The sequence below is a fragment of the Amblyomma mixtum genome, chromosome 3 (assembly GCF_055824585.1).
Source record: "Amblyomma mixtum isolate Tamu chromosome 3, ASM5582458v1, whole genome shotgun sequence".
In the NCBI taxonomy this organism is placed as follows: Eukaryota; Metazoa; Arthropoda; class Arachnida; order Ixodida; family Ixodidae; genus Amblyomma; species Amblyomma mixtum.
In genome coordinates this window covers 192,870,826-192,884,665 of record NC_143014.1, presented here as the reverse complement: position 1 = coordinate 192,884,665, position 13,840 = coordinate 192,870,826, and the positions used below count along the sequence as shown (strand labels likewise).

The window sequence follows — 13,840 nt, the reverse complement described above, 5'->3', positions numbered from 1 at the left end:
GCCTACTTGTTGCCGCAATCCACGTGGCTCTCGATGTTTTCTAATGTGCTGCACATCATTACAAAGACAGAACTCAAAACTAAATTTTGTTCTCTCTACTCTTGATTAAGACGAGCGCTTTCGGAACGCTGCCCGCAAATGCAGCCGAGGCGAAGTGTCGTACTCAGAACGCTGCACGTATGTGCAACGTTACTAGAGCCTACTGACATGCCTACTGAGTTTGTTCTAGTAACGTTGCGTATGTGGGAAGCCATAGCCACAAATGAGCGGCTGGTCGAGCTGAGAAAAAAAAATGGTGTGGTTTAGCTCTGGTTAAACCTGGTTGGTTGCGAAAGCGTAGCTTGCTTAGCTGCATCTGATTCTCGTCGTTTTTGCAACCATTCTTCTCGTTGTTCCTCTGTTTCCTGGGCACGTTGTTTCCGCTTGGCTTCATTCCGTTTAGCTTGTCTAATCCCAGCTTCTGAACTCGATACAGCTCGTTTAGCTGCTTCTGCTTCTCGTCGTTTCCGCAGTCGTTCTTCCATTTCCTTGGCACGTTGTAACCTCTTTCTTGCATTCTTCCTAGCTTGCTTGGGTGTCGCCTTAGAGTTAAACTGTTCAGAAGCAGTAGAGCAACTAGACTCAGATGTAGACTTTTCGTCGGTGACTTCCATGGCGAGACTCCTCGAGGAGCGCGGCACAACCGGCTCCACCAGGCTGCGGTGGAGAAAGCAAGCTGACGTCACGCGTCGCAACGGAGAGGCTGACGTCACACCATCTGTTAGGCGCGGCGGCGGCTCCGGAGCAGGGGATCCACGGACCACGCGACGAGCGGTTAGACCTGGCGTTGTATTGCTTTCGCAATAAAATTGGCAGTGGCTTAGCTCTGCTATGCCAGGATATACGTAGCGTGAGGTGAGGGCGAGGTGTCCACATCTCGGTGGACACCTGAACCAGAGGGAATGTGCATAACTGCCCTCTTGGAACAGTGGACACGTCAACCGTGCTTTAAGCTAAGTGGCGGTAGTGACAGGTGTTCGCTGCATGCGTTGGCATTGACAACGTTTGGCCAGGAACGCGGCGCTGAAGCCATAGGCCGTCGGCGTTCGTTGTGTTCACTGGCGTTGACAACGTTTTGCACACCGATCATTAAGGAAAGGAAGTGCGCATAATGGCTCCCTGGGTCAGTGGACGCCTGAAGCGTGCGTATAGGTACGTGGGGTGATGAGAGAGAGTTGTGGGCTGCAGGCATTGACAAGGTTGTGCCAGAAACGCGGCGTTGTCAACGTTTTACACTGCGATCATTTTAAGGGAGGGAAAGCGAGCGCACGCGGCGAGGCACGCCAGCTGTGCGTAGTGACGTCATTTGCTCCTCGCGCATGCGCAGCATGGCTCTCCAGGAGCCACGCGAAATTGCTCAACCTCGGCCAGTGTAGCTCACGCTACAAAAACGCTCTCCGGGACGCTGCTCATAAATGCGCTGCACAGGGGCTGATTCGCACCAAGCAGAACAGCCTAGCAGACTACGCTTGCTGCAGCAGTAGGATTTGCGCGCATGCTCTTACCTTTGCCTGCTTTGCGCTCGGCTTCGTGGTTATAAGCGCCTGGTTGCACTGCGATTTGTGTATAGCTGACCGTTAGTAATAGCCATTTCAATTCTTAGTATTTCGAAAACGTTTCTGCCCTCGGCGCTGTGAATAAGCAAATTTTGGCACTCCCAGACATGCTTCAAAGTTCGCGCGTCCTTGACGGGTGGCTTCCTTTTCCCTCGCGGTGAAAGTGAAAAATGAAAATTGGTTTTTATGGTTTAACGTCCCAAAGCGTATCAGGCTATGAGGGACGCCGTAATGAAGGGCTCTCGAAATTTAGACCACCTGTTTCGTACTGTACACGGGCCTCTAGAATTTCGCCCCCATCGGTCGCTTCGTGAACGGAGGCCACCAGCGCCTGCGACTGTTGCGAATATAACAGTACAGTGGTTAAGACAAAGCAACTCTGTGACCGAAGTAGTTTCGGCTCCCGGTAAATTGTTTGCAACTAGATTTAACAATATTTATATGAACACATGGCTTCTGACTACAGTGTACTTCTGACAGAAATTGTTGTGCAAGGCCGAAGCATAAGATATAATTTATAAATAATTCATACACATTTTGATCACATGAGAAATTGTAAAATGGAAAGACGTAAATTTATCAGCGCAACACATTTTTTGGTTTCCAAGCATCCCGAGGGTGGCGTCACAGTGCTTTGCATTTCTTCGGCTGCTGGAGGCGTGTGCGTCGCAAACAGCTGATGTTTATTTTTGTCTCATTCTTATTTAGTTGCTGCGAAAATGCACTCGCAAGCACATGAAAAGCTACGCCCAGACTTCTTCTAAGTGCGCTCTCCTTGCTATTTATGAGATATGTTATACCTAAGCACAGGACTCAGTGGTGCGTGCGAGATGAAGATCAGCGTTATAAGCAGCACTGGTGTTGAGTGGACCGTTGAGATTTTGCCGGAGTACACGATAGAAAAGCTGAAGCAAATGTCTCTCACCCACTTCCAGAACCCGCTGGACTGCATAAAGCTGTCTGGTTACTTCAAATTAGTATCTGTTTCCCAGGCAAGACCGCTATGTGATCAGAGTTCCGTCAGGGAGGAAAAACTCCGCGATGGAGGTGAGCCTTCCGGAAAGCCACGCTTGCACGCCCAAGAGTTCGTTCGAAATGTGTGCTTCTTTTTGCGGAATCGACGGCTTCCTCGTTTGTGCAACCCGGTGTCTCTTACTGGAGTATGACGCAGTTATGTCACATTTACTGAATGTGCTTACAAGCTACTCTTTTCCTGTGCGCAGATGAACTACTGCTCCTGCAACGTAGTTCAACTTTTTCTTTCAACTCAAACAAATCATCCGAGGTAATTTATCTATGTTCCGCCGCTTTGTGCCCGCTGTTTCACTGCGTGCGTGTGCAAAGCTAACGTCTTGCAACAGGTTCAGAAACAAGGTATTCCGGACAAAGCAGCCATCGATGTGGCGACCGCCAGTGTTGAAACGAAGAATTTCGACAGACCTGCCATGGATGTACCATTTGTTCCTGATGTAAGCTATAAATTGTCACGCCGTTTTCGCTTTTACATGCCATCTTTTCACTCCCCAATCGTATATTGTTAACGCCATGCGGTTTCAATTATGCTTTGTGTTATTTTATATCTGTGCGTGGTTCGATCTAGATGTTCCTGTTGCAGTTTCACACGGAGCTGAGAAGAATATTAGTTTCACTTGTGGAATTGTCTGAGAAACTCCTCCGTCATCACCCAGACATTGAAAATATCTTCAAGAACTTGCATAGTAAGTTTATCTTAATTCACCCACGTATGAGAGCTTAGTGCACATGTAGGTCATTTTCAGGGTCATGTTTTAAACCTTTTACTCTCAGGTGTGCGCCAACATTACTGTTTCATTTGTAGCACAGACCTTTGTCATGCCTTACATTCAGGCACTGAAAGTAAGGGGCAAAAATGGCAAGCTGAAAGTACTCTTCGATAATTGCCCATTCTAAAGTTAAGAATGGTGCATGAGACTTTAGAATGCTGTTTAACGTATGCTTCATTATATTATCTGTCACGAGAGCACATCTTTCAAGTTCGGCAATTTTACTTGTCACTCCGAGGGAAAAATGGCTTTGCTGCATGCAAAAACAAATTTGGGAGCAACCTGCAGTAGGTTTATCTATGCACTGGTGATGAACGGAAACTTTCTACAGGCACATTGTAGTAGGGCTTGCTGGATGATGAATTTATATGAAGTGTTTCATTTCGTAGCATTGCTAGGTAAAGCATGCTTAATTTGGTAATGTCTTCTCGTGGATGTTTCATCTTTTGTAAGTGGAGCTTGCTCATATTTAGAAGTGTGCTCTTATAGAAGCATACACAGTCCTTTTGAAGTGAGCCACAACTGTGGCATTTTTTGCTTTACTATAATGAAATTGTTTAGGAGCATAAGTGGCTGTTACCCAACTTGAACATACTTTACCTTCACTCCTGAGCTGCTTGTAGCGAATGCATTAACTTCACATTGCAACATTAAACCATTTCCAAAGCAATTTCCCTTTAATAAAGCTATGACTCTTACAGTACATTGAGGTTGACAGGCTTACTTTTGTATTGTTTGCAAATTGTACTCCAAGAAGTCCTTGCAACTTTGTTTATGTTGGCTTTTGTGTTTTACTCAAGGCAAACTGACAGAGAGAAGTGAGCTTGAAATTGATGGAGCAGCTTTGAAAAAGCTATTGGAGATGGGATTTGAGGAGCAGCAAGCAATCCAAGCACTGAGAGAAAACAAGTAAGTGGAGATACACTTGATTTTTTATGGAGTGCAGAAAGGTAGATATGCATGCTTTACTTGTACTGTCATAAACTGTGAAGGCTTCATGTAGTCACCATACATGACCATACCATGCGCCGCCCTTGAAATGACCTGCACTTTTCAGAAAAATTGGGCAGTGCTGAGTCGTCAGCCTTCCCTTCTGTCATCGTTCCTTCCTTTCATACTTTCCATTCAGTCTCTCAATTTGCTGTTCACTATTCTAAAAGCAGAGGGGCAAAATGAGCATATAGTAGTTAATTATCACTTTTGCTAAGGTGCGCGTGACAAAGGCACGGCTGTACACAACATGGTTTGGTGCCTTTTTAGGAACTAACTGCACTGTTATGTGATACAGTCTAGAGCTCTCCTGCCTGGGCCAATCTGTCCTGCAGTATTGTGAAATAATTAACTTACAGACATGAACCATTAAAGCTGAACGGAAGGCTTGGAAAATTATTTCAGGACCAGCGGTGTCACTGTACTTGCCATAGTGACTCAGTAGTTTTGGCCTTCGGCTGCTGACCCCATGGTCGCAGGTTCTGACCTGGGTGTGGCAGCCGTATTTCGATGGAGGCAAAATACTAAAGCACCCATGTGCTGTGTGATGTCAGTGAATGGTAACGGACCCTATGTGGTCGAAATTAATTCGGAGCCCTCCACTATGGCGTTCCTCATATCTCTTCATAGAATAGAGAGAATGGTGTCGCTTTAATGAACGGAGAAACTATAGCTATTGTCTAAAGCTACCAAAAAATATGCAGATGGCGGGGTTTCGTTTCGTTTATTGCATATTGCAGGTTATGGGTTACAAAAACACTGGAATACAGAAGGAGGTCCCAAAGTTAGAGACTGTGGACGGGACCTCCTGTAAAGACAGTTGTAAAAAAATGTATACAGTCAACAGTTGCAAAAGTTATACAGTCATTAGCGTCAATAGGGAGTGGTGAGTGAAACATGAGAAAATATTACAAGCAGTTTTGTTTGAACGAAAACGATTACGCTCCTAATTGCATAATGAACAGCATAATAAATAAGCTATAAAATGATGCATATGATAATACTGGGACAATTTACCTTGACACAGACAATTGGGGCTATTGTAAAAATTTATGAAAGCCTGATTTAAAGGCAAAAAGAAGGTGGGCTCGGTAGCTGTGTGTCAGCACAGACTACTAATCCTCTGCTTTTCGCAATGCAGGTGTTTACCCTCGCCCTGAAACTGCTTTTCGCCGCTCTACCATCTGCCTCCTGTTCATCAGTGTCTACGGCCGCCCTGAAGTGTCATGAAAAAGGCTATGTTCATCCGCCTGCCCCATCACCATTGCTACCCCATCAACTGCCGTCATCGCCACCAGAGTACGTCATCCTGGACCATCAGTGGCCAGCCCCACCGCCAGGAACATCAACATCTGATAATTCTATCAGGCATATAAAGCCCATGCTGTCATTGCCGCCGCTCTGTGGGCTCGGTAGCTGTGTGTCAGCACAGACTACTAATCCTCTGCTTTTCGCAATGCAGGTGTTTACCCTCGCCCTGAAACTGCTTTTCGCCGCTCTACCATCTGCCTCCTGTTCATCAGTATCTACGGCCGCCCTGAAGTGTCATGAAAAAGGCTATGTTCATCCACCTGCCCCATCACCATTGCTACCCCATCAACTGCCGTCATCGCCACCAGAGTACGTCATCCTGGACCATCAGTGGCCAGCCCCACCGCCAGGAACATCAACATCTCATAATTCTATCAGGCATATAAAGCCCATGCTGTCATTGCCGCCGCTCTGTGGGCTCGGTAGCTGTGTGTCAGCACAGACTACTAATCCTCTGCTTTTCGCAATGCAGGTGTTTACCCTCGCCCTGAAACTGCTTTTCGCCGCTCTACCATCTGCCTCCTGTTCATCAGTGTCTACGGCCGCCCTGAAGTGTCATGAAAAAGGCTATGTTCATCCGCCTGCCCCATCACCATTGCTACCCCATCAACTGCCATCATCGCCACCAGAGTACGTCATCCTGGACCATCAGTGGCCAGCCCCACCGCCAGGAACATCAACATCTGATAATTCTATCAGGCATATAAAGCCCATGCTGTCATTGCCGCCGCTCTGTGGGCTCGGTAGCTGTGTGTCAGCACAGACTACTAATCCTCTGCTTTTCGCAATGCAGGTGTTTACCCTCGCCCTGAAACTGCTTTTCGCCGCTCTACCATCTGCCTCCTGTTCATCAGTGTCTACGGCCGCCCTGAAGTGTCATGAAAAAGGCTATGTTCATCCGCCTGCCCCATCACCATTGCTACCCCATCAACTGCCGTCATCGCCACCAGAGTACGTCATCCTGGACCATCAGTGGTCAGCCCCACCGCCAGGAACATCAACATCTGATAATTCTATCAGGCATATAAAGCCCATGCTGTCATTGCCGCCACTCTGTGGGCTCGGTAGCTGTGTGTCAGCACAGACTACTAATCCTCTGCTTTTCGCAATGCAGGTGTTTACCCTCGCCCTGAAACTGCTTTTCGCCGCTCTACCATCTGCCTCCTGTTCATCAGTGTCTACGGCCGCCCTGAAGTGTCATGAAAAAGGCTATGTTCATCCGCCTGCCCCATCACCATTGCTACCCCATCAACTGCCGTCATCGCCACCAGAGTACGTCATCCTGGACCATCAGTGGCCAGCCCCACCGCCAGGAACATCAACATCTGATAATTCTATCAGGCATATAAAGCCCATGCTGTCATTGCCGCCGCTCTGTGGGCACGGTAGCTGTGTGTCAGCACAGACTACTAATCCTCTGCTTTTCGCAATGCAGGTGTTTGCCCTCGCCCTGAAACTGCTTTTCGCCGCTCTACCATCTGCCTCCTGTTCGTCAGTGTCTACGGCCGCCCTGAAGTGTCATGAAAAAGGCTATGTTCATCCGCCTGCCCCATCACCATTGCTACCCCATCAACTGCCGTCATCGCCACCAGAGTACGTCATCCTGGACCATCAGTGGCCAGCCCCTACCGCCAGGAACATCAACATCTGATAATTCTATCAGGCATATAAAGCCCATGCTGTCATTGCCGCCGCTCTGTGGGCTCGGTAGCTGTGTGTCAGCACAGACTACTAATCCTCTGCTTTTCGCAATGCAGGTGTTTACCCTTGCCCTGAAACTGCTTTTCGCCGCTCTACCATCTGCCTCCTGTTCATCAGTGTCTACGGCCGCCCTGAAGTGTCATGAAAAAGGCTATTTTCATCCGCCTGCCCCATCACCATTGCTACCCCATCAACTGCCATCATCACTGCCAGAGTACATCAGGTCTCTTCGATTTGGCTGCACTGGCTGCACGAGTTTTGCTAAAGTTCCGCCACTGTGCAACGAGCGCGCAAGGCTGGTTCCGGCAGTTCACAACACTAGTGCCGCACTGTCGCTGTCAAAACGAATAGGCAAGTTCACAAAGTGTGCAGGCCACCCGGCATCGTGAACTGGCTGGCACTGGCTCCGAAGTGAGTGCAGCGCAGTCGAGAACTCGTCGAGAAGTAGGCCTGCACTTGTACAAAACGAAGAGGAAAGTGCAGAGGGCGCGCGCTGCACTGGCAAAACGTATACGACAGTGCTGCACTCTCTGAACTCGTGCAGCTAGTGCGGCCAAATCGAAGAGACCTATCATCTTGGACCATCAGTGGCCAGCCCCATCGCCAGGAACATCAACATCTGATAATTCTATCAGGCATATAAAGCCCATGCTGTCATCGCCGCCGCTCTGTGGGCTCGGTAGCTGTGTGTCAGCACAGACTACTAATCCTCTGCTTTTCGCAATGCAGGTTAGTAATAAGTTTTCCCTATTTCCTAAAAAAAACAGTAACTACTTTTTAATGCAGCTGCCGAGCCCTCTGTGCTGCTGTAGTATTGTTGCAGAGTGTTCATGTTTTCTCCGTTTTCTTTTACTATTGTCAGGCGATGTTGAAACTAACCCAGGCCCCGACCGTTACGACTGCATGCTTTCCAACCTTCAGAAACTAACTACCGGGCAAGCTACATTAATTTCCGATCTACAGGACATTAAAGATAAACTGAAAACTACCGAAACAACCTTGACCAACTTAAACAAGCGCATGGACACCCTGGAATCACACTACCCCGCACTTTCTACTCTCCATTCTGAAGCATGTATGGATGATGCAGAAAATCGCTGTCGCCGTAACAATCTCATATTTTGCAATATTCCTGACACTAACCCCACTGAAACATATGCAGACACGGAAGAAACAGTCATTCGTTATTGCTCCACTCAACTAGATTTTGCCATCGAACCCAATCTAATCGAGCGTGCTCACCACCTCGGGCGCCACTCAACTGATCGCACCAGGCCAATCATCGTTAAGTTCACCTCATCGAAAACTAAAGAAAGCATCCTTTCTTTAGGTACTAAGCTTAAAGGCACCAACTACAGTATTGGCGAAGACTTCTCCCTTCCCGTTCGTAATGCCCGCAAACATATTGTAGCCTTTGCCAAATCAGTATCCGATAAGTTCTCTTTACGCTTCAAAACATTACATATTGGTCCCAAACGCTACATATTCGATGAATCATCACAAACAGTAAAAGAAATGAAATAGCAACCATCTGAGCACCTATAGACAGATCGTTCGAAGCATGTACAGCAAGAAGCACTTCATTGTCAGCGATCTTTACTAACGTGCGGAGTTTCGTTTCAAAGCGCGACATTGTTTCCCATATTGTCACTTCATCTGCTAGCAACATATTAGTCTTGATGGAAACGTGGCTAAACAGTGATATTTCTTATAGTGAAGTCCTTGCTGACTTGCCTAATTTCAGTGTTTTTCGCAAAGATCGCCCCCAGATCGAAGGGGAGGAGGGGTACTAATTGCAACCGCTCGGGATCTATCATGCTCAGCCATTCACCTTTCATCAGATATAGAAATATTATTGGTTTTATGCCGCGCTTCACCTAAATCAGTTGTGATTGGCGTTTGCTACAGGCCTCCTAGCAGCCTAGACTTCCCTCGAAAACTTAATAACGCATTAAATGAAATTAAAGCTAAGCACCCTAACACCTGCACTCTCCTATTCGGAGATTTAAATTTTCCGAGTATTGACTGGCATAATCTAACCGCTACAGGTAATAAGGATGTTGATGAATTTCTAGACGTCTGCTTTAATTTTAACCTCGTTCGAACTATATCCGAACCAACCCATGTAACCGAAAACTGCGCTAATATCCTAGACCTAATATTAACGGATAAGCCTGAATGCGTTCATTCCATCACTTATCTACCAGGCGTCCACGATCACCACGTCATACATGCCGGCTTCACGATTAAACCATCTTTACGCGTAACAACTAAACGAACTATCCAACTGTACGATAAAGGAAACTATACAGCAATAAATAATGAACTTCGCTCATTTTTACCAGGATTTCAATCCAGCTTTCATCAAAGATCCATCCATGATAACTGATCCTTGTTTAAGAGGAAAATCAAAGATTTGGTCGACAGGTTTGTTCCGAATATAAATATACGAAATAACCCTCAAAACCCATGGTTCACAAATACACTCAAACGTCTTGAAAATTAAAAGAAGCATCTTTTCCGATCGGCCAAGTTGCTTCCTAGTCAGAACGCTTGGAACAAATATTATGCAGCTGAAAAAACTTATTTATCAAGTATTCGAGAAGCCAAACGCACTTTTTTTAACTCCGATCTGCCTAAAATGTTGTCAACTAACCCTCGTAGGTTCTGGCAAGTCGTTAACCCCCATCACACACGTACTGTTTCCCTCACCGATGCTTCGGGTGCAACTGTCTGTGAAACTGAATACGCCAACATGTTCAACACAGCCTTTTCATCCGTGTTTACTAATGAAACAGATCTGACATTTCCTCCAAACCCCCCAGTTATTCAAGACACTATGCCTCCTCTTATATTTTTTTCTTCAGGAATTTTGTCACTAATAGAAAACATTAAAATATCATCCTCTGATGGAATTGACAATATCAACACTAAAATACTGATTAATACCAAAGATATATGTTCATCTCTGTTGTGCTTGTTATTCGCTCAGTCACTCTTCACAGGTCAACTGCCCATAGACTGGAAAAATGGGAAGGTCGTTCCAGTCTACAAATCAGGTAACAAGACCACGCCGCTTAATTACCGCCCCATCTCTCTAACTGGTATTCCCTGCAAAATCATGGAACACATCATCTATACCCACATCATGATATTCCTTGATTCGAATAACTTTTTCCATCCTGCTCAGCACGGGTTTCACCGGGGTTACTCCTGCGAGACCTAACTTGCCACATTCATTCATGATCTGCATGCTAACCTTGATTCTTAACCTACAGACACATCATTTTTCTAGATTTTGCCAAAGCCTTTGATAAAGTACTGCATAAACGCCTGCTGATAAAACTTTCTCGATTAAATTTGCACCCCCATATTTTGAAGTGGATTTAAGAATTTTTGACTAATCGTTTGCAGTTTGTCTCCGTTAAAAAAGAACTCTAGCTCACTCTTAGTAACGTCGGGCATCCCACAGGGATCTGTGCTTGGCCCACTACTGTTTCTCATATACATTAATGATCTGCCTTCAAACGTAACATCTAACATACGCATGTTTGCTGACGACTGTGTACTTTATCGTGATATTCTCACCACCGCTGACCAATCTTCTCTTCAAAATGATCTTAATGCTGTTCAGGAGTGGTGTAATAAATGGCTAACGGAACTTAACCCCCGTAAGTGTAATCTTTTGTCCATTAGCCGTTGCCGTAATCCTCTAACCTTCTCTTACGTAATATCTGAAGTTCCCGAACAACTAGTTCAGTCATACACGTATCTAGGCGTAACTATTTCTAGCGATCTTTCTTGGAGCCTATATGTTACTATAATGTAATATCGTCAGCAAACAAGACGTTAGGTTTCTTAAAGCGCCATCTTCATCATGCTCCCCATCATGTCAAGTTATTAGCTTACAAATCATTCGTCAGGTCCAAACTAGAATTTGTGTCGCCCATCTGGAATTCTCATCAAGCATATCTCATCAATGCCCTCGAATCTGTTCAGAATCGTGCTGCTCGTTTTATTCATTCATCCTACTCTTATGACATAAGTGTTTCGTCCTTAAAAACAGCACCCGGATTATCACCCTTATCGTTCCGCCATCGCATTGCCAGCATGTCTTTATTTCAAAAATTCTTCCACAGCCCTATGCACACCGCACCTTATATTCTTCCACCTGCACGCATGTCTCACCGCACCAGCCATCACCTACAAGTTGCCCATTCACGCTCACGCACCGTCACTTTTTCTAATTCCTTCCTTCCTCGTGGAGCCGCAGACTGGAACGGCCTTCCAAACAAAATTTTCCATCATCACTTGCCCAAGTCTTTTCACTGATAATGTAGAAACTTTCCTGTTATTGTGAATTTGTGCTTTTATTCTTACCACCCCTTATGTAACACCCCTTTTAAGGGGCCTTTCAGCTAGCGAAATGAAATGAAATGAAATAAATATTTAACAGTAACTGGTAATGAATTCGTAAGTGTGGTAGGAGAGAATCGAACTTTGTTTTCCGTAATTATTGTTTGGTTTAGGCAGTTGGAAGTTAATATTGTTAGCAGAATGTGTGTTGTGACATGGTATTTGGTAGCTGGAAGTTAGCAAAAATGAAAGTAGTTCTCTGACAGATTAATACATAAGGGTACATAAATTGCAGTCGGTTATTTTGGGCACAGATCAAATATTGTGTGATTAGAGCAGACGAAGGTCATCTTCTGAGTAGTGACTATAAGTGATAATGCATACAGCTTGATTTTGGATGATTTGCAGGGAAGATGAATGTGAATGGTATGCGCTTCCCCAAGAAGAAATGCAAAACTGAATGTGGGTATGGTGAACAAGTAATTGAGGGAAATGAGAGTTCCAGGAACATCAAGATATGGCCAAAACTTAATTAGTACTCTAATGCCATAAGCCATTTTTCGAGAAATAAATGTGATACGAGCCCGAAATTTGAGCAGTGATCGAGTTTGAGCTCGTGTTAACAGATTGGTTTTCACAAATAATTTTATGAGGTGAGTTGAAAACTATACAACTAGATTTGGATGCATTAGTAGACAGCAGATTTTTCCGGCACCAGTTGAATACGTTCTCTGCATCAGCATTAAGTTTATCTACCAGCTTGTTTATGTATGAATCCCAGGTTAAGATGGCTGTGTCGTCTGCGTAAAGAAAACAGTTGTAATTATTAATGCACATTGGGAGGTCATTATTGTATAATAAAAATAGGAGAGGACCAGGAAGTGGACCTTACAGAACTTCAATGTTAGTCTTGTATTTTGAGTGTGACCCTGAGATGAATACGGCTTGTTTTTTATTGATTAAATAGCTTCTGATTAGAGCAAGTGCAGGCCCAGTCATGCCAGTAGCGTCAAGCTTGTTGAATAGAATAGTATGGTTGACAGAATCAAAAGCTTTGGAGAGGTCAATGAATACTGTGCCAGCAAAGTCGGCCGCATCAGTGTAGGATTTAATTTTATCGGTGAGAGTGATCATAGCTAATTCCAGTAGACAGCTGAAGGGGAAGAGTGCAGTGGCTGAATGAAACGAAGATACATTTTTATTAGTGAAAGAAGCTGCCCAAAAACCTTTGAGACTAATCCAGAGGATCCACCTTGCTGCTTCCATACTTGCAGTGCCCAGAAGTCACCTCATTTGGGGTAGTGCCTTGTAATCAGCTCGTAACAAATCTTATGATTATTTGGTCACATTTGAGGAGCACCTGGCATGTTTTCATACATCTTTATGCATATTATCACCAAGACTTACTGGCCTTCTTGCTTTTGTGCAGGCTGGTGTATTTGAACATTTTTGCAACAGGGGCCATGGGCACTACTGATCACAAAAGTTGACAGGTCTGTTTTCTGTGAATGGTAGGAGAGTTTTGCGATGAAGCAGAAAAACATCCTTTTTTGTGTGAGGAGTTACTGTCATGTAAAAATAATAACAAACGCTGTGAACTGCTGGCTGCATGCCATAATTAGGGAATGCAGACTGTTGGGCCACATTTTAGGCAAACACTAGTCGTAGTTGTACATGATTCTGCTCTGTACATCAAGAAGGTTCTGGTGGAGGCTGATGCCAGAGTATGTGATGCACGGAGTGTCTGAACAGCTGTTCAAGTTGATGTCATAGCATGTTACGTTTTAACACCTGAGAGTGGAAGCTTTCAGAGTTAAAATTCATGCATGTCCTTCAGTGTTGTATGTATAAGCCTTTTCCGTTTCTGCCGTCTCATTGGTAAATTGCTGTAATCATTTGATGTCGTATAGAACTTGATTGAAGAGTTTTGCAGGCGTGCAGTTGACTAGGAAGCAGGTTGTGCATTCTTTAGTTTGTCAAGCAGTACTACTTCTGTTGAAATAACTTGAGCTTTTAAAGCACCTGTGCATTAAGAGCCTAAATATCTGTGGAGTTGTTCATCATATAATCATTTCAAAAGAGGCT

At 45.0% G+C, this 13,840-nt stretch overlaps 1 protein-coding gene across 2 annotated transcripts in view; it reads left to right on the top strand.

Annotated features, from left to right (window-relative positions):
• The first annotated feature begins 2,147 nt into the window (after nt 1-2,147).
• The window catches only part of Kpc2 (Kip1 ubiquitination-promoting complex subunit 2), a 36,688-nt gene continuing 24,995 nt past the window's right edge, over nt 2,148-13,840 (top strand). The window contains exons 1-5 of one of the 2 annotated variants that reach the window (XM_089582315.1): nt 2,148-2,642; nt 2,819-2,880; nt 2,957-3,064; nt 3,211-3,313; nt 4,198-4,306. In XM_089582315.1, coding sequence (XP_089438441.1) covers nt 2,387-2,642; nt 2,819-2,880; nt 2,957-3,064; nt 3,211-3,313; nt 4,198-4,306 — 638 coding nt within the window. In that variant the 5' untranslated portion in view covers nt 2,148-2,386. Of the gene's footprint in view, nt 2,643-2,818; nt 2,881-2,956; nt 3,065-3,210; nt 3,314-4,197; nt 4,307-6,049; nt 8,129-13,840 lie in introns of those variants that run through there. The other variant, XR_016290911.1, reaches the window with a different exon arrangement.